At 23.4% G+C, this 24922-nt stretch overlaps 1 protein-coding gene across 1 annotated transcript in view; it reads right to left on the bottom strand.

The window, feature by feature from the left end:
• Positions 1-831: 831 nt before the first annotated feature.
• The window catches only part of LOC112602651 (regulating synaptic membrane exocytosis protein 2), a 194974-nt gene continuing 170883 nt past the window's right edge, over positions 832-24922 (bottom strand). Inside the window, exons 11-25 of the mRNA XM_025350840.1 lie at positions 24643-24884; positions 19491-19556; positions 17358-17482; positions 17155-17267; positions 15156-15235; positions 14407-14459; positions 8783-8988; positions 6463-6626; positions 6233-6391; positions 5975-6157; positions 5755-5916; positions 5570-5654; positions 5434-5492; positions 5253-5354; positions 832-1399 (exon numbers count right to left, since the gene is read on the bottom strand). Of these exons, the coding sequence (XP_025206625.1) occupies positions 1098-1399; positions 5253-5354; positions 5434-5492; positions 5570-5654; positions 5755-5916; positions 5975-6157; positions 6233-6391; positions 6463-6626; positions 8783-8988; positions 14407-14459; positions 15156-15235; positions 17155-17267; positions 17358-17482; positions 19491-19556; positions 24643-24884 (2101 nt within the window). The 3' untranslated portion in view covers positions 832-1097. The remainder of the gene's footprint in view (positions 1400-5252; positions 5355-5433; positions 5493-5569; positions 5655-5754; positions 5917-5974; positions 6158-6232; positions 6392-6462; positions 6627-8782; positions 8989-14406; positions 14460-15155; positions 15236-17154; positions 17268-17357; positions 17483-19490; positions 19557-24642; positions 24885-24922) is intronic.

The raw sequence follows: 24922 nt of genomic DNA, 5'->3' as shown, positions 1-24922 counted from the left end.
TTATAATGTTGTATATATTACAATAAATCATAATTTTAAAAAAATAAATAAAATTCAAAATACTATAAACGATTAAAAAATAAATCATTGATAATTAAACCGTATTTAAATCTAATTATATACTTTTGGATACTTCATTAAAAGTATACAATTATTAGTATAAATAATAAAGTATTTAAAAGTATATCGGTTCTAATAATATAATAATAATATTGAACGAACATTACGTTATATATTGGAAGAAGGTTCATTATTTTAATGGGTATGGTACTGTAAATTTTCAAATAATAATTAATTGTAAAAATGATCTATAAAAAAGTTATTACTTGTAATAAATATTTATATAGTTGGTAAGGTTTAGCTACAATGGTAAATACAGACATAATAATTAGCAATATTATTAATGTTATCTTGATTATGTCCTTTAAAGAATATCGCTTAACGTTTTAACTTATTTTTCTATTGAATATAATTTATAACAAAATATAAGGTAATTTCATTTTCGATTTTTGATTTTAATATTATTATTAGTACACGTATTTAATTAATATTGATTAAATTACTTATATGTTACTTCTATGGTTTAAAGCCGACATTTATTTAAAATCAAAATTCTATATATAGTTTGAACAATGTTTGTACATCGATTGATCTTCAGTTATAAACATATTGGAAGTTGAGTAAAATTGATAAAAACACTGGAACACTTTACTTACTTATATTCTTTAGAAACTATATGAGATAGTTCAAGAAAAAAAAAATGAAAATAATTACAATAAAATATATTTTTATCTGAACGTAAATTAAATTGATTTTTATCATACGGTTTGATTTATTTAACATGCATATGAAACATTTCGTACATTTTATAGCTAGAAATTTAGTAATATTATAATAGTGTGAGTTTTAAAAGTTTAATAGGTAGGAAACGTACATTGCAGGATCACAACAGTAAATGGTTACATAAAAAAAAAAAACTCCAAAGAAAGCAATTATACAATTATTACGTAATTACAATTTCCAAGATGTTAGTACTTGGAGGTGAGATATACATACATTATACATATTAATTACAAATGACATTTCATGGCATAACGTCACGGAGAGTCATTGGAGTCAGAGCCTAAACTCTGTATAGGGAAAAGTGGATACCATCCTTCGGTGACTTGTGTCAGTTTCAGAGCATCGAGGGTGACTTCGGCTCCGCCCAAACCTTGGTTGTGCTCAAAGCCTTTTTGCCGCTCCCAAAGCATTACTAGTAGTGATCTTCCCAACACATCGCACGCGGAATACCTAAGAGTTTGGTTGTATTCCGGATTACAGTTGTGTCGGACCACGCGGGTCTTACGTTTCTGTAACCAGCGGTCATTTTCTCGGAGATACGTTTTCACATAAGTATCTAAACGAAAAAAACCAAAATAGATTATTCAAGACACTAAAATTGGACATGATATTGAAATCGGTAAACGCAAAAAGTAAACCCTAAATTCAATGTTACCTGGTTTGAATCAATTCTAATATTCTAAATGTTAGCGTTAGGCTTGAAATGATATTATGTCGTGAAATATCTAGATACTTAATTTATACACTCAACTCAAAAATACAATAAACCATACAATTTAAATACGATTAGTTATTGGTTGTTTAGTCAGCTATATTATGTACTCCTAATTAAATTAATATTTTTCAATATCAAAACAATAGTTTCATAACAATTGTTCAACAATTATTTTACTTGTATTAATATCTGTTAATAGGTTATTTTATACAATTTTTAAATACATTATATTGCATTAATATAATAATTTAATGCGATTAATTCATTTAAATGAATTTTAACTAGAGAGGTCGTTAAATTATTAAACAACGAATTTCATACTTTAACGATAAGAAATAAAGTATAATTTTTAAAAATATTAAAACTAATTTATTATAAAATATATGAACTTTATGTTATGTATTTTTAGGATTACATTACATATAAAAAAAAAACAAAATTATCCAATTTTGGTTTTTTGAATACGTATTATTAAAAATAAGATATATTTTAAATTTATAAACTAAAAAAAAAGTTTCTGTAATTTATTATTTTCAAAGATAAGTTTTTTTTTTTTATCTAATATGTTATAGTTAAAATTAAACTTTTATTTTTTTAACGGATTTAAATATTCTTAGCGTTGTATATAATATGCTAATTTAAATAGTTATCAAACAACTTTTAATTATAAATTATTCTAAATATAGTCAATGTAATATTATTTAATTTTTTAATAATTGTTATTTACTGAGATAGATTAAAGTATATTGGATCTCAAACTCGACATGCTCATAATGTAAAAAATAATAGTTAGAATACCATTACTATTACCACATAATGACTAAAATAAATACCTATAAGATTAATACAATGTGACTACATATTTTGGCTTTACATAATATTTCAAAAATAAATACCCATAACGAATAAGTTTTATATATTTTTTTTTTTTAATGCCAACTTTAAATGAGTATATTTTTAATTATCAAAATAATTTTTAAATGGTTTCGAGTTACTCATTAGTAAAAATTTTCATTTTTTAGGATTCGTTAAAATATTTTATATCGGTGTATTTATAAAAAAATAAATATGATTCTCAATAAATTAAATTGTAGGTAGTAGTCAGTAAGTATACCTAATAGATTATATTAGATTTTATTATGAAAATTAAATTAAATAATAATATAATATTTCATAGAATATATATTAAGTAACGTATATTTACGAAGAAACATGCCATACTTTATAAATACTTAAAAATTATTTACTTAAATAACTTCAAGAAATTTTATTTTTAGTATATTATTTCATACGTATTATATTATTTTACTTAATGATGCATTCCTGTATCAATAAGTTAAATACATAACTTATAATTTTTACCCAAATAATAAACGTAAATAAACCATTTAATAAAAAGGTGAGTAAGTGGGTTATTGAGTTCAATGATATATCATTGGATATAAAAAATATATTGAACTGCGATGGTATATTAGCCTATATCATAAAGTACTTATTTTTCAAAAAAATTATATTTTTTTATTTTAACTGTGAAAACTTATGTTTAATAGTTTATACCTTATTTTTTTGTCTTATTAATCTTATACTTATTATAAGGTCAATATTGTTTAACTGTAAAACAGTATGAAAAAGTTAATGGTAAAAAATATATAAGTTTTTAAAATTTATCTAAATACTATATATTGAAAATTGCATTGCCTTTAGACTATAATAAATATTATAATATGCGTAAACATTTTAAGTAATGTTGAATAATATTTTCGAATTATATTAACAAAATAACTAACATCAGTTTTTATCATTTAAATTTGAATTTCAAAGTCTATAAAAAAAAAAAAAAAATGATGCATATAGATTTTTTTAAATGAAATACTTATTAGCAATTTATTATTTTTATTTTTAAACTTAAGTTATATAAATTGAATATAAAATGAATTATTGATTATAAAATAATTTAAAAATTTTGTAACTTGGATAAATTTTATACTTCAATGCTTATGTAAAAAAAAATATTCTTATTGTCTATAAATAGCTTGAAAAGTATCAAAATATTTCGAAAATATTATGATTTATAGAAAACAATTATATAAATATTTGATGAAAATTTATTTATTTTTGAATTATAATAAAATAATAAAAATTATTCAAGGAGAAATATTCAGTATTAGCATTAAAATGTTTCAAAATAAAATACGACCGATTTTCTAGTAAATAAATTTTGCATTGTCTTCCGAATTTATCGCTTTTGTATTTTAAGTGATTATCTATATAATTGAACAAGTCCATTCAATAATGGTATACTAAGCTCATAGTTAAACGAGTCTACAAAGTAAGCAGTTACGTGCATATTATAAGGACGGTATTCTTAAAATACGTTGAATAATTAAGTAAAAATTTAAATTTTAAAACTTCTAAGTGTGATTTTAATGTCTGCTACGTATGTAAATGCAACCGCGTATGCTTTTAACGTACCTACTTTGTTGTTGTTCTTTACATAGTCACGCCCACAGGGAATAATTTTGCAATTTATTAATATTAGTTATTACCACGCGTGTTAAGTTAAATACCTACCTATAATAAACGAAATGTATAAACTTCAATGGAGTTAAATGTGAACCCAGTTTTGTGATGATATAATATTGTTTTAGGTTTATATTTTTGTTATTGGATGTTATTTAAATACGTTTCTTATTCTGTGAACACTTCTAAATTTAATAATATTAGTTTTTTTTTATTGATAACTATGATCTCTAATCATTTTATTCTTGTTTTCAAAGTGATATTATGATTTTTGGGGCGTATTAGATTTTTTATAGCAATTTAAGGGCTTTATGAACAAAAATTTCTGAAAATTGCTGATTTAGACAATATAATGATATAAAGTATTACGTCGAATGGTACACAAACGGGTTGGGATTTTTTCTTACAAAAATGACCTTTTCCTTTTTACCCGTGTTCTTTTCAACTAAATATTTTAAAATCGCTTTCCTTTTTTACGTAAGAATATTATAACCTTTTTCCTCACCATTTCAATATCAAGAAACTGGGGAATACTTTCTTTGAATTATTAGATTATAAAGTCCTTTATCATTAACTCTAGAATTGTTATGTGAAAGTTCACACCGTATTGTATGTTTTTGATACTCAAAATACCATAGAGAATATACTTTATATAACGTCTTATATACAGTATACAGCTTACTACCGGTAAAGAAAGGACTTATTAATTTATTATAGGTTATTTGTTTAGTTTTTCAGAAAATTATAGACCAAAAATGAAGGAATTATTAAAACATCCTACAATTTATCACAGAAGAAATAAGTTTTTAAGATATTATTCTGCATAATACGATAATATAGATAAATAATGTCAATTAACAATAATTTAACAATTTATTATTATTAAAATTGAATTTATATTACGTTTCTTAGTTGATGAAAGTATAAACTTTTTGGAGTACAAAATCTTCATGATACTCTCTGAATAAATTTAAATAGTTTTTGTAAATAATTTATAAAACACAAAAAGTATAAAGTTAGTGTTTCACAAAGTCTTGATTATAAAATAAGTAAAAAAAAGGGTTATAATATTCTTGGGTAAAAAATGAAAAACCATTTTAAAATAATTGGGTGAAAATATAAAGTAAAAATTTGAAGGAAATAGGTTTGTACATTTAATTATTTTAATATTTACCTGGTGGCGAATCCTCAGCTCTAATTCCACGTGCGCACACCACGTCGACTTCAAGCTGACCTTTGGTCATTAGTAATCCTAGTTTGAGTTCAATATGACAACCTATTTCATATATAAAAAACCGTTAATCATGTTCAATACATTAGTATAATACATCCATTACTTGTCTGCGAAACGTTACCTGAACTTATACCGTATCCGCGTGGCATAATTTGGCCAGGACCCAGTCGAATAGAATCACTGAAATCAAAATACAAATATATTTCATAATCATATCCAATGTAAAAAACTTTGAAATAATTGTATATTATACACACCCAACTGTTTCGTCTTCGATTTTGGATGTCGGTTCAGGTTTTTCCATTACAGACTCTTTGTGTGGTCGCATACACAGGCTACCCCCTTTTATCAAAAATACAACATGAAATTTTCTCATAGTAAACTAATATTATATAATGCATTATTTTAATAAAATATAAATCGCTATAAATAAATCAATTACTTCGCATTCCTCTCTTATCGCCACAAATGCTCATACTACGACCGAGCAACTCTCCTTTTACGGCTTTTAAATTTTTGAGGATCTCGTCTGGATCTTGCCGGGGCGTGCACGAACTCCTGCGTCGACTTCTGTTCGTGTAGGGAGTCGTTGTTAGCTCGGGATCTATGTGATTTCAAATGCGTGTAAGCTAAGAGGAAAATAAACGAAAACTAAAATTTACCTTTGTCGGTATTATTTTGTATTGATTGGAACGAACTACGACGAGATCCGGGCAATGATCGAGAGAAATCCTTGTTCAATTGATATGGTTCAATATCTAACTGCTCTGACTGGCTCGACCCTCGGCGAGAATTTGCCATGTAAGCGTGATCAGGATGTAAGAATCCATCGAGTTCGCGTTCTTCTGCATTTTATATAATTATGTTATAATGTTAACTTAGGTCGATAAAATTATTTTGTTTTAACACAATATATGTACCAGATACTGAACGGATTTGACTCCGTAATCCTCCTTTTCCAGTCTCCGAAATTGAGCTTCTTGGTGATTTAGACGCTTTACTATGATTCGGCGACTCCAATTCATACCATATCATTGCATTGTCTAAAAGTGCGTTTTGTAAATTTACCACAAACTCACCTAAAAAAAAAAAATAAAGTGAAATAAACGGATATTGTGTTTATATTATCCTTGTTGTTTATTCATATTACCTAATATTACGTCCTCTTTATCTGGTCTGTAATCGTAAAGTATGACTTCCATTTGCTTTTCGATTAGTGTCTCAGAACGGACATTTGGCATTTCAAGCGTGGTATTCCATATAGGGTTCAGTGATGGTTCTGCGACTTCGGTTCTTACAATGTTTGTCTCTACACTGGAACGTATATTAAATACAAATTCTCAAAATAATTTAATTAAAAAAACATTTTTACATTCGTATGATATGTGCTTTAAATAAACATAACTTTTAAGCTATAAGAACTGATATTATATATTATAATGATACCACGAATGAATACTATGGAAAATAATATTTATATATTTTCTACAAATTTTACAACACATTATTATTATTATTATGAACGGTTAAAATATTAAATATGTTATAATAATTATAGTTAGTTTTATCAAGAACATAAATATAAAAATCGATGTCAAATATTATTTTTCTTAAAAAGAAAAAAAAAATTTTTTAATCTTCAATAGAGATCAGAATCCGAAAATAATTTATAATCAATTAGTAATAGTGATATTTGTATGAATCAAACTATGCTACATAAATAATATTGCATATTATTATAAAGTATAAATAATACAATATAATATTTATAATTAATTTGATTGTGACAAAAATTAAACTTAAACTATGATGATTTTAATAAAACAATAGATTTAGTAATGTAAATGAAAATAAAAAGTTTGATTTACATAGTAGAAAATTAAAAGAAAAACCGGATTTGGAGTTTCTTTTGGTAAAAACTAAAAACATACATCTATGTTTATGCGATTATGATAGTAAACAAAAAGATAAGTAGGAATATTAATTTAATAAATTAACTGAGAAATGAAAGTACACTTCCGATTATTAAATGTACTAACATTGTAAGGTTATTATATTATTTTTCTCTTTAAAAATAATTATTAATTCTTAAGGAATATAATATTTTTAATATCTACATAATTATTTTATACTTCAGATAAAATTATACTTTATCTTGAAAAAATTATTTAAGTATATTAAAATATGCAAAAAGAGAGGAATAGAAATATACAAGCACATAAAATAATTGTTTTTTTTTTCTTGGAAATTCAAACGTAGTTTTTAATTATTTTTATGATTCAATTAGTTTTTAAAATTATGAAATTATTGATTAAAAATGTTTATTATGTATGAACTTAGAATTTGTTTTAATCTAAAATTTAAATTGTTAGTAGGTTTGCGTTTGAATTTACGAAAATATTTATTAATTGTAAGTAATAATACAACGATATAATATACTACTTAATGTTATATACAATACTATTTAGTATTTAACAATCGCATTAGTAATAATTAATTATTAAATATTCAAAAATTATTCTTTAATTTAAATACTAATTTTTAGTGGTATTAATTATACAAATTGTAAATTGTAACAATTATATTCAGACTATCAAAAAGAAGGCTTAATAGCGTCGACATTTTTTTTTTTTCATAAATGTAATTAACTTATTTATTAGAAAGCCACCTAAAAAAATATTAAAAAAAAAATAATTGTATTATTCAAAAGATATTATTAATTATGAAACGAAGAGAAATAGCAAAAGCGTAAAAATTAGTATAATTAAATGAAAAAAATAATTCGTTATTCATACGACGTATATAAAAACCTAAAAATATATACTAAATATATTTATACAATAATATACAATGTTCATTTATAAAAAAATACGAAGTGAAAATATTATTTTTTATCAAAATCATTTGCGTGTTTGAAAACTTTTAACACAAAATATTTTAACGCCGGGAGTATACTTATAAATTTAATGGTTTCAAATATTCAAAAAGCACTTTTACATAAATTTAATTTTTAAATTAGATTTTTATTGAATTTTGATGGATGGTTTTATTCAATTTCCAAGGTTGGACCACTATAATTAAAATAAATTTTTGATTTTATATTATGGTTGTATAATTAGTAAATTATAGTATTTATATTTATATTATTTTCATCTTACCTCCACGTTAAATATTTATGATCGTTTTCTATTTCCTCAACTTATTTTTCAATCAGTTAAGATAAGACGTAAATACGTGAAAAGAATTTTTGTCTTATTAATTTTTGAGTATTTTTTTTATTTTTTTTTTATAAGAAAATAATATCTATGATACAATTTTAAAAAACTACATTTATCGATTTTAATATTTATAAGTCTTCCAACAAATGCATATTTTATTTTTAATAATATAATATGTGATTTTTTTTGATCATTCAATTTATAATCACAATTTAAAAATTATGATACTTATATATATATTATAATATTTACGTAAACGGAAGAAGTTTTATCTGCACATATGCTTCGGGTAGTGAACCATAATCAGCATCGTTTCTCATCTGCAAGCCGTGAGCTGCCAAGACTGATATGGACAATTCATTTTTGCCGTCTCTGTACCATACTTGCATTTGAATACCGCCAATGATATTTCTTTCTCGAATAGGATCTTCAGCAATGGGCTGTGCCATGCCAGATGTCTAGAAAATCGGATGATTTAAAACATAAAAACGAGATAAATACAATTTTAAGAATTGTATATACGATTATTATAAAGGTATGATTCGATTACGTGCACTGAAATAGAATGCCAATGGTTATGATATAAAAATATTATATAAAGGTTTGATTAAAAAGAAAACCTGTAATACACCATATTACTCATGAAAAAAAAAAAAACAAAAAAAAAAAAATGTTTGATTCAAAACGTACAGTTTTTTTTTTTTTTTTTTAATCAAACGTTGAAAAAGTAGTGTATCCTTTCATGCAAATATTAAATAAATCTTTGTTTAACAATACTTCAAAACACAATATACTATATTTTCTATGTAATATACTATAATATATAAGTACGATATATTTCTACGATTCGTTTATCAATGATTAATTATTGTTATTAAAAACTAATAAAAATTGTATATACAGGAAATTTTACCTAATAAAATAAATGAAGAAGCACGCATGCTGAAAGCTAGAATTAAAATAAAAAATACAAATAGCATGATGATAATCGACAATTATTATAATCATACGTAAACGTCGTATAATATGTATTGGTCGTAGGTTACAATACGTTCGTACAAAACTTGTAGTAAATTAGTCAACTAAGTAAGTATAATTATGTATTAGACTTACAAATATTTAATCAATTGTACGTGTAGGTAATATAGCTATGTATAAAACATACGTTGTATAGGTGTAAACAAAATTAGGTATTCAAAGGCTGTCAGTGTTAAGAATTATAATGTGGTAGACATTATTATAATCTTATGTGGGGTGTTACATGAGTTATGTGTAAAGTATAAAATCAAAAACAAACAAAATATGGAACAATCTTTTGATTATTTCAAAAGATCCGTAATATTATTAATAATAATAATAATAATAATAATAATAATAGTTGTAGTAATAATAATAATAATAATAATAACAATAATAGTAGTTATTAATATTAATAATAATTGCGATTGCATGGATACAACCAATAACAAAACATGGGATTATGCTACAAACATTTTCGTTCTTAAACCAGTATATTAGATTATAATATAAGTGTAATGATAAGGCCTAATTTTATAATTAGGTAAAAGTATACTAATGTTAACCCAAACTAAATTGTGTATATGTGTAAAACAATTACAAGGGCAAATGTCTGTGTTTTAATAATAATAATATACGTAGTAGTAATAATAATAATAAAAGGTAGGTAGTTGAATAACAAGCTGCAAGATGATAAAAAAAAAAGTTTCATGTATTAGTTGTATGTATATGAGAAAATAAATACATTACATGTCAAGCACACGACGAAAAGCTGAAAAATAGAACAAATAATGGTTGCATAACGGAGTTTAGCAAACCATGACTATAGTCAATTATTTAAAAAGCGAATTGCCGTATTTCTGTAAAAAATTGGATTATAAAACTGAATCATTTTTTTTCTTCGTTTCAAACGATATTTTTTCAAAATATCACATTACGATGATATAAAATATATTGTGTTCGGTTTGATAACCAACAACGCATAACAATATATAATTATATTTGTTACATAAATTTAAAATTTAAAAGTATCCGAATTAAAGTAATACAAAATATTTGATTATATTCCCAACGAATGTCCGTGCAAACGATATGATAAAAATACCTAAAAATTTATATTAAACACTACTCATTTAATAATATTGTCGTATCGTTATTATAATGTTTCTGAAAATATATGATATACTAACATTATTTCAGTTTATGATATCTAAAAAAGAATTAAAAACCATCAGTGTTAAGTATTAAAATGTGTAACTATATCGATTTTAATAAACATAAAATAATAATAATGTATTCTTGGTCCATTCACCATAGAGATTTTATCACGAAACATGAAATATTTTAAAATTTGTGTTGCCGTCAATCCATAAACAATAGATATCAGAATTCTCGGGAACAAACCAATATAGTGTGTACAGAAAACAACAAAACGCTGTTTAATATAATATAGTAAACTACGGTTACGAGAATTTTAGTCATAATTTGCTTCGATGCGTGACAAGCAAGGTGTGAATAATATATTCGTATTGAGTGAAGTATGTAAAAAAAAAATATACATATATAAGTATATAATATGTATCATGTAAGAATATGTAATGTATGTTATTAATGACAATAAAAGTATAAAATAAGGAAAAAAACTTACATGTTCAAGGGTGAGCTTGGTGTGTCCAATAACGATGGTAGGTACTCACATAAACACATAGTATATACATGAAAAGTATATAAACACACGAACATACACACACACATTTATTGATAATGTATATAAGGACCATTTAATATATATATATATTTTTTTTAATGGGTTTTATATACATATAAATGTTGTATATTGTATACAGTATGATTCATATTATATAACAGTTAATACTAAATTACCTCACGAAAGATTGACTTATTTTGATAATTTTGATTTAAATGGACATTTATATGTTTTTATATTTTTATTTTTTACAGACAATTATAGTTATATTTAATAAGTTTTTTTTCCCTTTTTAATGCTATATGTTTTAAATTTTATATTTCAAACAAGAATTTTTTTTTTTTGGATAATATTATTATCAGCTATATTTAACGTTTAAAAATTAACAAAAACCAATAGATAAGTATATATAATTAATTAATTAATAATTATAAAATTTATTTATAAAATAAAAAAAAAAATATTGTTATTAAGCTATTTAAATAAATACTTTAATCTATTTTGAGATAATTAGCTTTAAAAGTTAAAAGTAAATCACCCTATATATAACATAAATTATTACATGTATATAAATATAATACACATATTGAATAGGTTAGCTGGCCATTTATTCTCTTGAGATTTGCTTGCCATGCATTGTCCATTCACTTGGCAGGTTTGTGTTTCTTGCAGGTATATTTTACTGCTGCATTCCAACTACTGAATATGTAATAGTTATAATAAAATTTGAATAATCTTATTCACCTTATTAGTTAATTCTTTCTCTCTCTCTTTTTTTTTTTTTTTTTTTTTTTTGGAATAAAAATAAAAATACTGCTATTCGTTGTAGTTATTAATAATATGTATTTATTATATTTGCCTATATTATTTAAATTGTTGACAAAACCAATAATTTTTAATAATCTAAACTAGGTAATGTTTTAACTATTATCATATAATTTACATAATAAGTATTTTTAAGACCACATTTGTCTAAATAATATGAATATGTAAGTATAGGTACGTCTTAAAATATTGATGAATATGTATATAAATGTAATCGCATATTTTATTTAAAGATAAAATATCATGAAATTAATCAATTCTCTTTAAACAAAGTAAGAGGAATCCGTCAAGAAATCAATGATGCAATATAAAGAGTATTTTCATAGTAAGAAAATCATAAACTGATTTATTCGCAATAAATCTTATTGAAATGTTTCATTAGAATATTTTGAATATTGAGTAAATTTGATAAAGTGCACTCCAAAGCGATTCTGATTACCACTATGAATAAAATGAAAAGTAAAATATTTAAATTTACTTCTGGTTTTTTCGTTTAATTTATTGAATAATATACTACCAAGTCTAAAATAAATGCTATGTAAGACTAATAATTATTCATACAATACTAATTATGTAATTGTGTATATTAAACAAAAATCATTTATCTGAATTTGGCACAGTTTTTATTTGCCCATAGTATAATTTAAAATTCGAAAAGTTAAGGTTTCTATGATATTTATAATATATTATTCGTTATTTTAAATATGTTCTGAAAATTAAAACTAAAACCATCACAAAAATGTACTATAAATTGATCTTAAATTGATAAATAATGGTAATGGTATATTTCAAATGATATATATCTATAGTATAGACTCCTCTCTCTTTTTTTCTCTCTAATTACATATTCCATATTTAAAAACATGTTTTTTCGTGTAGAATTTAGTTGTATGTAATGTATCTACTCATTTAACTTTTTATAATAAATGACAATCGACTTTATATTTCACCATGTACTAGAGATTATAAAATAAATTAATATTCTTCGTATTTCAGAATCTCTCTAAGTTGAAATTTACCGACGACGGATTCCCTCTCCTTAACTTAACCTTATATTACTAATGGACTTATATTTACATAGTATATTGCTAATGTATATATATATATATACACTTAAGCAGAGTTATTATTATAAGTTAAAGTATAATATACCGAATACACTCAATGAATATAATATAAATTACCCTTGTTTAACAGACATAATATATCATTATAATTTTAATAGTAGGTACCTACATTTAATAACAATTTATTACCACTTTTATTCAGATGTTCTATAACAACAGAAGTTTTTCTCATTAAGCACATCTGCATAGTGAAAATATATTTTTTACGATATTAAATTGAAATACTTAATGTTTATTTCATTGAAGTAATAATGTAATAAGATTATTAATATATAATTAATAGATCGTTAATACATTGACCACCGTTTTTATCATATAGACATATTAACTAAACAAGATCGATTAATATACCTGTGACTTTTATAGCTAATGAAAACTCAAAAAATCAGTCTTACGTACAAGTAAAAGATTAATTATCATAATAATAATTTTATATAAAATATTATCCTTAGTTACAGAAACTTCGGGAGAATTCAAGTATTTCGATAGTATTGTTCTGATGTAGCACAGCCTTTGAGAAGTAGCCATTTTTGATTTATAATATCTTCAAATAATGTTATAGTATATAATATATATGTATTTATATATATTTATATCAGTTATCAGTAATCAGTACTGTTTTATACATCAAATAGATATAAACTGGCCTATTTACATAAATAATAATACCGGCAAAATAATTAAATAAAATCATAATATCAAATCAAAACGCACGCACTATCTACTTAAATCAACATACAGGAAAAAATATCGTCCTTCAGAAATATAAATATTGTATTGTATAATATGATACAATGGTTATATTACGCAATATTATATTATTATAGTTATTCGAAAAGTAGCCATTAGTTAAATTTACTCGTTTGTATAATTACATTGGAATAATATCATACGTCATATCATCCGTTTTATGTCCTATAAATATATATATATATATGGTATATACATATATATAATATAATCTATTTAATTAATAGTATATTAAATGTACAACAAATATTAATTTTAAAATAAATAATATTAAAAAAAAAAACACCGTATATATAGATATGTTACAATTTCGAATGTTGATAGAGATAATTGTTATTATTATTAGTATTGTTTTCATGTTCAAAAACAAGAGCCATTCATGAGATAACATTTCTGAAGGATCGAAACTACTATACTGTACATACACCGTTAATGTTTAAATTCTATACCGGAGTCTTAGGTAGTTTTCTTCTCGTCGGGGACGCCGGAGAGTCTGAACCATCTGAAATTTAGATTTAATGAGTTTTTATTCTTCATTAATTAATAAATTTAAAAATAATCACCTTTACAAACATGCAAAGTAATAATTTTATAAGACAGTTTCGTAATTTGTTTTCAATGTATGGGTATATAGTACAAATTGCCTATTTTTTGACAAATATTTATTGTAACTTATAATATATTCTGTGGCCATTTTTTTGTTTTTTTTTTTTTTTTTTTTTTTTTGTTTTGTTCTTGTTGTTGACATTACTTTAAGACAGAATATTAAATCGGGAACTTCAAAGTTAAATCTTATGAATATAAAGAAAAAATGAATTGCGATGAATATTGTCATTGGTATAGCGCGAGGGCGTAATTTTTCTGTGGGTGTAACAGCGTCTGTAAATTCTGCATCAAGAATGTTTTTGCGCTTTTGCATCGTTGGTTCCACAACTTGAGTAATAATACTATAATTTCATTAAGCGTTTCCACCAGTCTATAATTCTGATGTTTATATTATCGTAATATTGCGTCGGTAAATATTTCATGGGGTAGGAAATAAATAATGAATACCAAAACACAATAATAATAATGATAATAATAATAATATTAACCTACTAATTATATTATACTGTTCGTAAACTCGATCGGATTAAACTAATAAAAAAATAAACTAACGCAGATTTATAAAAATGTATATATCATAGCAAAATCTAACCTAGTTGCAAACCCATTGCTTCACCAGAATTTTTTCTCGACGTCATTGGCCCAGGCTCGTCAAGTAGATCACAAATTCTTCTGTAAACACAAGATTCAGAAACATATATTTTTCGGTACACCACTTATTATATGCAATAGTTGCAGGATTTATAGTAAATGTTTTAGGATGTCAATTATTTAAGTCGTACCTAGGTATTACGTATAATAACTAATTTTAAATTTTAAACGAAACGATAAGTATATTAATTTTACAATGATGTGTGTATATGTCTTTTTTATTATTATACTTTTATGATTTTTAATACTAATAAAAAAAAAAAAATGCTTTAATTATAACTTAAATATTTATTTTTTTTTTTTTGATAAAAAACCAAATCTAATTGGTATTTTTAGAAGGGTTAAATCAAATGTAACACCATTTATCAACAAAATCGATTTTCTTATTTTGTTTTAATTCAACCATAGATACTTGACATTTTTACAAAACAATAATTGTTTTAAAATTGTACTTAGGTGGTTTAATTTAAACTATATTTTGACTCTTTTGGAGCAGTTTTTAGAATTTTATTTGGTTTTTTTTTCATAAGTATTGACTATTACTCTACAAAAAAGCTTACAAATTGAATACTAGGTTCTCAGTGAATTGTAATTTTAATCATTTAAAAATGTTAAAAGTCATGATATTTTGATAAAAATAAATTTAAAAAAAAAAAAAAAAATAAAATAAGAAATTTATATGAAGAACAACGATTGTGAGATTTTGAAATATTAACGTACATTATTATACACAATTAAATTGTCTAAAATTCATTTTATCTTCTTTTCTATTCATGCTATAAACTAAATTTTATGTTAATTCAAAAGTTAATAACAATAATACATGATGTAAATATCTATCATTAAAATAATTATAAATAATAATAATATAATCAATGCAAAGTTTTTGGCAAAAATTTATTTAAAATAATATGTCTTTAATAGTAAAATAAAGCGCAATATATAGTAACAATTTATACTTATCGTAAAATGCACTTAGTAATGTAGAATAATCATTCATCTTTGCTTTAAACCATTTGTATGTAATGGTTTATCATTTAATATCTATAGCAGAGTGGTTACCAATTACCTACTTACACTATTTTTATTTTTTATTTACTTACTCACCTTTGAATTTAACAAGTATTGGAATATGTGCAATTAGTAGTATACTTACACGATAGATCTATATTACTTAACTAATTGTTAAAGAAAAATATTTTAATTTATATAATAAATAATGTATTTGTAAGTTTATTATTAGTATTAGGATAAATCACAATTTTAGTTTTAGTTTGAATACTTAATTTTGTAATAAAGATAGTAATAAAATAATTGTGTTATCGGAATAAGGAAATAACATTGAGTTATTCTTTTTCGTGATATAACTAACCGATATTTAGTAATATGCAAGAGGAGTTGAAAACGAGGTCCATACTTATTATGTCTATGATTAAAATAAGTAAAAATTTTTTAGAGTAAAAAAGTTTTGGTAAACTTAAGTTACAACTTATAAACCGTGTTTTTATGAAATATTTAATAGGGTACCTAAAAAAAAAAAAAAAATAAAACATGATAACCGAAAAAAATGATTACATTTTTTAAATTAAAATCGTAATATTTTGAAAATAATTAATGTGTTAAAGCTAAGAAATAGTGAAAAATATTTATTTTTATTTATTTATTAAGAAATAATTTCTATTATTAGCCGTAGAAAAACTAATTAAAAGATAAATAATTTTTATGTATTATAAAATTCATAAAATAAGATAAATGATTGACAAAAAAATTTAATGAATGCACGTAGATATTTGAATCAGAATTTATAAATCAATTTTTATATAATATACAACTTAACTTGGGAATCCCATATATCAGTATTAGATATATTTATCTCTATATGTTATTTTAGGAGATAACAATATAAGAGCCGGAGAGAAATGTAAATAAAAAAAACTCACAACTCATATCCTTGTTCCACCAACAATTCCACCACATCACCTGAACGGTCGATGATACTGCACACCTCCTCGAAACTGTGATTGGCCAAAGACACACCAGCCCACTCAAGGACCTGTGGATGAAAAAAAAAAAAAAATAAAATAAATATTCGTTTTTGTGATTGGTAGTAGCGGTTCGCGCGAAAACGTCGTAAGTTTTGTACCTTATCGCCTTGCTGTAGACCAGATTTTTCTGCCGGGCCACCAGGAACAGTCCACACAATCGACGCGAACATTTGTCCGTCCGGGCCAATCTTACCTCCCACGACTCTCATCCCAAATCCTCGAGCTAAAGAGATAAAAAAAAAAAAAAAAATCGCAAGACATTGTCATTACGAGTTATCTTTGACAGCTTAAAAAAAGAAGAAAAAACTTTAAAGTGTGAATGGGACACTGTTTTAACGACCAACAATCTCGTCACACTGTCTAATCTAACAAATTGAGAGAGGTATTGAGTAAGACATTTTTATATTTTTTGTCACTAGAATGCTTAACGTTGTCTTATCTTTACGATATATATCCAATGATGTCGAAATCTACATAATTAATGAATATTTCACGTTAAGGTTAAGCTATTTCAATTGTCATTTTACTCCTAAAGGGTTTTTTCGTGTTATTTTGATTTTGATGTTAATTGTTAAAAAATGTGATAGAATTTTTTTTTTGTTTAAGCCAACTGAAAAAATTTAAAATGTTTACCAAAATAATTGTTATAATATTATGCATGTAATGAGATAACCTACTTAGGTTGTTTTTACATCAATGTGTATTTTTATCAAGCAAACAATCGAAAATCATTAAATTATAATAGTGTTAAAAGTATTATTATTTCTAATTGTTTAAATTATAGTTTAAAATGAACTACTACAAAAAAAAAAAAAAACAAAAATTTAATATTCACAAAAAAATGTAATTTCTGATTTCAAAATAAAATAAAATAAATCATATTACAAAAAGTTTGAATTTAATTTAACATTGTGTTATATCCTACAATTTTAACAATTTGTTTTCATATTAAGAAATTTAATAGATATTTCAAGTTTAAATATGCTTTAAGTATGAAAAAAAAGTTACTAATAATTCAAATGCTAAAAAAAAAAGAAAAATATAAATAGAATAAATTAGATAATCATTTTAACGATATTCATTTCCATATAAATCGCTATTCGTATTATTATAATGTGGCTTAAAATAAAACATAATAAATTAATTGCTTTTAAATAGACAAGTATTTTTATTAAAAAACTATATTTTTATATTTTAGAAGTAAGTTCTTATAAATCAAACAATATAGTTTAGTTCTATAAAATGAATTCACTGAAATCAAGAAAGAATTCTCTTTAGAGCGCTTAAAACTATTTTTATTTATTGAGGTTCGATTTATATTATGTTATAAGTTTGTAACATATATAATAGTATCATATTATTATTTACTAACTTCAAAATTTAAAATGATAAATCAATAAAATGGTGTAGTATTGATTCCTCATATGACAAATAAAAACTCAATACCAACATAATGATATTTACATATAAACTCAAAAATACAGTACATCTACCTATAATTTTATTGCATTATTTAGAAAATAGTTGCTTAATTTATAATATTAGATATTAAGAGATTTTTCTAAAACAATTATTTTTTCAAATCCAAAAATAAATAAATACATATTGGTCATAAATTTAAAAAAAAAAAAAAACGAAAAAAATCTATTTTTTTATAGGATATTTCTAACCGAAAGTTTTATCTATTTTACATATATATATATATATATATAAATGTTATATATAATGAAGTTAGAGGCTTTAAAACTTTCCCATCTCTTATCTTATTTTTATGTTTTGAATTTTTTTTTAAACATGACGCATTAATTTAATACCAATCTTAAATTATATTTAATGTGATTTAGAAATATACTGTTGAATAATGGTTAACAGATAATTAAATTATTTCAAATGGTACCATTGAGAGTTATAATATAACAAGTATTTTTTTTTTTTTTTTTTTTTTTTTTTTAAATCACTATAAAAAAAAATTGTTGAAACGATTACAATTTAATAAATGTAAAAAGAAACAAATATTTTCATAAAACTTAACTGTTAATATTTAAAATAGTTTTATAGAAAAAATTGGTATTTTATACGTTTTTAATCTAACAAATTGAACCTAATATTTATTTTTTAATATTTGAACCTAAAAAATAATTACGTTGTTATGTCTAAATCATAAATTGTTTATTATTTGTTTGTAACAAACTATATACTGAAAGAATATTCAAATTATTTATTGTACTTACTTCTATGAGCTTTGTCTGTAAGGTCACGCTTCAAAATAACTTTACGTTTGGAACCTGAACGAACACCTAAAAAAAAGTCACAATATAGTAAAATCTATTTGACGTTCATATAATGTGAATAAAATAATGATTTTAATAATTGGAAAGCAATAATTTTATTACAATAGTACCTACAAAAATGTTAGCATTTCAATTGTATAATATGTTAAAGAGCATTTTTGCATAGTAGTACAACTAACAAAACAAAATTGATTAAAATAAAGCAAGTACTAGAGTGTAATATTTTTTGGTTGTTTCTTAATTTTCAGTAATTTAACTAAGTTAATTTAGTTTTAGCCATAAAATTTTATTATTGACAAGTAATTTAAAAGAAACCAAAGTTTTCTTTATTAAAGTAAAAAAAATCAATGATAAAAAAAAATTAAACTGAAGCGGAATAACATTTAAATTTCTTTCTTAAATACTCAAAGCCCAAAATATTTATTAAAATATTTTGATTAAATTGTCTAAAATTAATAGGTTACACCTAGTGTGAAACATTCTCAAGACACATGCTTATATACCTGTATTACTAATTAAATGAGATAAATCATTATTTGTTCTTTTATATTATACTTAAATATTATACTATAAATTTAATACACAGTGTTGACTAAAAATAAAATCATACATTAAACATTTTAAGTTAATGTATACTTGAACCACTCACTAAAATTCGTTATAACAATTTTCCAAACAGTTATGTTAGAGATTTGATTTAGAGTATCGAAAAATATTTACTGAAGATAAAAAAATATTTTAGGAAAATATAGATATTTTGGCTAAGATATGAATTATAATAAGTTCTACCATTAGGTATGAGTAGGTATGCAATGGTTCTACTACCTTTTTGACATTATTATATTATTTTATATCTAGGTACAGGAAAAATATATTTCAAAAACTGAATTTTGAGTTATACAAGATAAATTAAATGAATAAATAACTTTTAGATGTACAACTAAGGTACTTATTCGAAGATAACTATGATTTTAAAGCATATAGGTACTTATCTGTTTATATTATAATAATATGTTATTTGTGATGACTCGGTATAATATCTAGAAATTGAATAGAAAAAAAATAATAGAAAAATCGGGTCATGTATAAAATAATCACGTTCACTACGCATTATAAACAATTCCAAACACAAACCACGCTTAAAAAAAAAAAGAGAGATAAATTGATAAATTGATAAAGTGATGTAGTGTACGACCGTATGGCACCTTAACCAGACAATATAATATAGTAGTTTAGTCAGCAGGAGGGAAGAGGAAGAATTCAATTTAGGATTTAAAATCGAAATGGGGTCATTCATTTTTTTCTTACATTTGGGAAAGCAATATGCCTTAAAATTATTATATTTATGCCCACTAAAAATAAAGGGGTTTCTACCTAATTAGAGTAAAATGCGAAATCTTTAATTTAAGGATAAAATACAAACGTCATGTACCACGTGGGAGTAGGGTTAGATTTTAATTAAACTGTTTGGTATACATTATACCTACCTGTCATTAAAAAAAAACTAAAATAAATAATATTTGCATTGTTGGTGTGGCATTCTATTTTGGGCTTTATAAAATATAGGTAACAAATCAAAGCGTTTTTATGACATTATAAGTATTATTTATTTATAAAGGCAATGATTAACACTGCTGGAAACAAGCAATTTCGTTTTTTTCATAACTATACATACCGTTGTTTATTATATATTGAATGATAGTGTATGATTCATTAACAATTTGATGCGAAATAATTGAGAGAAAAATTCGAAAATGCATAGGAAATAATTTTAAGCTTGTGAAAATTTAAAAATAATCGACACAGAGCCATTCTTAAATATTTTAAAGGTCCAGAGAATTAAAATTATAAATTCAGTCTTTTGTTATATCGTTTTTTTTTTTTTATTATTATTATTTAATTTATTTTTAAGATTATAAATAGATAATTTAATAAGTCTATGAGTAATTATTTTATGTATATCGATATAAATAAAATATATATGACTGTATTATAACTTTTAATAATAAATATCAATCATAAAAATAAAAATTATAAATATAAATAAATAAATAAACAGATTTTAATTTAAATAAATGTTTTTTTTCCAAGCCTTTAGATCACTAAACATCCTAATTAATATTAATTTTTAATTTGTCTTTTTCACTCACTATTTGAAACTGAGTAGGTAAAGTTAAATCATAAGAAAATGTCATATTTGGTAAAGATGTATTCAAATTATTTTCATGTATATGTATCAAAATATTCTTTACAAACATTATCAAATGCATAAATCCTCTTATTCAGTTCAATAATCAATCAGTTATAATATAAAAAGTTTCAACCTTTCATTTCTTTTATTTTAGAAAAGTTTGAAATATTTTTAACTGCACTATGTTTACATTTTTCTGCATGACTTAGGTATTTTTTTTTTTAAAACATTATTGATAGAAATGTAATACAATAAACGATTTTTTTTTAATTGAAGAGAGCACTGTCATTTAGTATACAAATACTGAACAATTATTTTTCATATAACACAATATGTGTACGCATTCAAAAATTGTTATTGGTCTCTAATGACAATTATAAACGATACTCTAACTTAATTTTAATAGATAATTTATCAAAATATTTATATTTTACCATTAGATTGGATAAATATTTAAGATTCTGTCACAAGTATAAATATTATGTACTTAAAAAAATTTAAATAATTTAAATCAAATTGCATAAAGTGCACGAAAGCCATCGAAAAGTCTTAAAATCAGGTCACAATATTGTTTAGTTATCGATATGAGTATAATAATCAAAATGTGAAATTGCGTTCGGGCAATTTATTTTTTGAACAATTTATTTAAATCACAGCAGTCTTTAAAATAAATATACAAAGAGTACTTACATCAAATCATAGACCTTATTGTCTATTTATTATTTGTATTTTAACAACAAAAGGTATATTACTATACTAAAATGATAATCTGTGATATACAATTTTTGTTTTTTGTTTTTTCAGTTACAAAAAAACAATTATGTTTCTATTATACATTTTGTATGAGATAGATGCAAAAGACTCCCTATCGCGGCTGCTTTATCTGAGATAAAATTAAAACCATATTTTACGTCTACGAATTTTCTTATTATCATTACTTGTGCAACGCGATTTTTTAATTTTTTTTAAACTTAAAGACAGTGTAAGAATATATAATATTTTTAGACCGAAACGGCTATTATTATGTTAACCACAAGTATTATAAACCTACTACCCATAATATAATAGCGGAATGTGCATAAACTATTCGCTTTGAGCACAATAATTTGACTAGTACTAATTATTATTTTACATACAACTATATAATAATTATACAAAACACAGTTTGTCTTGACAAATTTTAGAATATATTATTATTATCTAATAGAAATACAACAATATGTGAATGCATTTAAATAAATTTCATCGCGTTGATTGCATCAAAATCATAGGTTTTAAGATTATATAATATACTTTATTCGTAACATGCATTTATGACTGCCCACGTTAAAATTTAATAATATGTAATAATACCTTGCTCTTCTTTAAAAATTAAAATTTTATCTGTTAACGGTTGCATTCTATTGAAAAGCGGCTGTTTATCTGAATATGATATCATGATTAAATTTATATTATTATGATATGAAAATGACTAATGTATTTTTATCAAATTATTTTTTATTTTATATAAAAAAATATATATTTTAAAATAAAATTACATAATTCAAACAAATGTTCGTGGATATTATATTTTTTAATTTTATTATTTTTGAAATTACTGTATTATTATTTTTCAATATAGTAATAAATCTATAATCTATTTGTCAAGCGATTTATTATAGTCTATTTGTATTTATTTACTAAAATTTCGGTCTATGGGAAAACAAAAATCCGGGGAATTATAGAAATAACAAACACGATTATTCAATAAATGTGTGTACATACAAATAAACATATACGTGTAGAATATATACTATATAGGTACCATAAATATAACATGGTTATTATACATTTTTTTGTTTTATTAATTATTAATAATTATTATTTTTACGTAAATGTATTTCATTAAAGACTTCAGTGTATGGATCTTAAACACAATTTATCTAATGTATATAAATTATATTAATGAACTTAAAAAAAAAAAAAAATAATAATCTAAAAAAATGTAAAATGTGTTTAGTAAAATTAATTATTTAACTGTTGAAACATACATAACTTAAAAATATATTTATAAACTGCTAATGGAATAAACAACTTTCGTATGATTTATATAAGTATATAAATATTAGTAAAAGTATATCTATCGAAATGATGATAATAATTCATTTCATCTACATAATGTATATTTCTTATAATACAGTTAAGAATTTAATAGAATTTAAAATTTATAATTACAGCCAACAATATAGACATAGTTAACTGTATGGTATTACCTAATTAGAATATTATTGTTACACAGGATCAAATTTATTTTTATATTATTTGTATTGTTTAATAATCTATAGTTGGAAAAAACTTCTAAATAAACTCAAGAGTAGTTTCAAACTTTACATATATTTTGGATGACGATTTTAAGTACTTATGTGTTCAGCATAAATGCAAAAATAAGTTAATTAAAGTAGGTAAGCTGTTTATTAACTCCGACAAATATTGTTAATATTGAACTGAATTATGGTAGTGTTCAATAATATTTTCGCGTGAACAAATCTATATAATGAACTGGAATTACAGTTAATGTATTTGGGAATATTAAGAAACCAGATTAATAGTTAAGACAACTCCGATGAAAACAACAAACATTTGCTCTAAGTTTGCATTATTATTATTTAAATTCACTTATTCGAGTATATTTATTCAATTATTCCTCAAAAAAAATGTTCATGTTTTAATTACCTACTCGATCAAATGTAGGATTCTAAATGTGAGACAAACAGTGTGTAGGGAAGCCAAGTAAAATTAATTCAATGGTGGAAGAGAGAAGATAAGAGGGTAAACCACTTTTTCAACACTACTCATATCCACAACTGTATATATAATGCTTTAGTAAATACAATAAATCAACTATTTTTCCGAACGACTTACCCATAGTGTTCGGATCGAAATCCACGTCATGTATGACTATCTTGATCTCTTCACCAGCAACTGACGGCTGTCTGCGGACCGTTTCGTTCTGTTCGGCTTCTTGGATAACGGGTGGCGGCTGCTGTTGTGGCTGTTGCGGTTGTTGCTGTTGCAGTTGTTGGCCGTCTACACCACTCCGGTTGGAAAACGAGTTCCGACTTCCTCTAGACTCGACGGCCGATCGTAAGTTGCTAATGTCCGGCCTGTTACGAGACCAAACCCACCAACCGCAATTAAGTAC

This window comes from Melanaphis sacchari, unplaced genomic scaffold (genome assembly GCF_002803265.2).
Source record: "Melanaphis sacchari strain LSU unplaced genomic scaffold, SCAv2.0 Contig8_pilon_pilon, whole genome shotgun sequence".
Taxonomy (NCBI): Eukaryota; Metazoa; Arthropoda; class Insecta; order Hemiptera; family Aphididae; genus Melanaphis; species Melanaphis sacchari.
The sequence above is the reverse complement of the archived record's forward strand: the minus strand, read 5'-3'. Positions and strand labels throughout refer to the sequence as shown.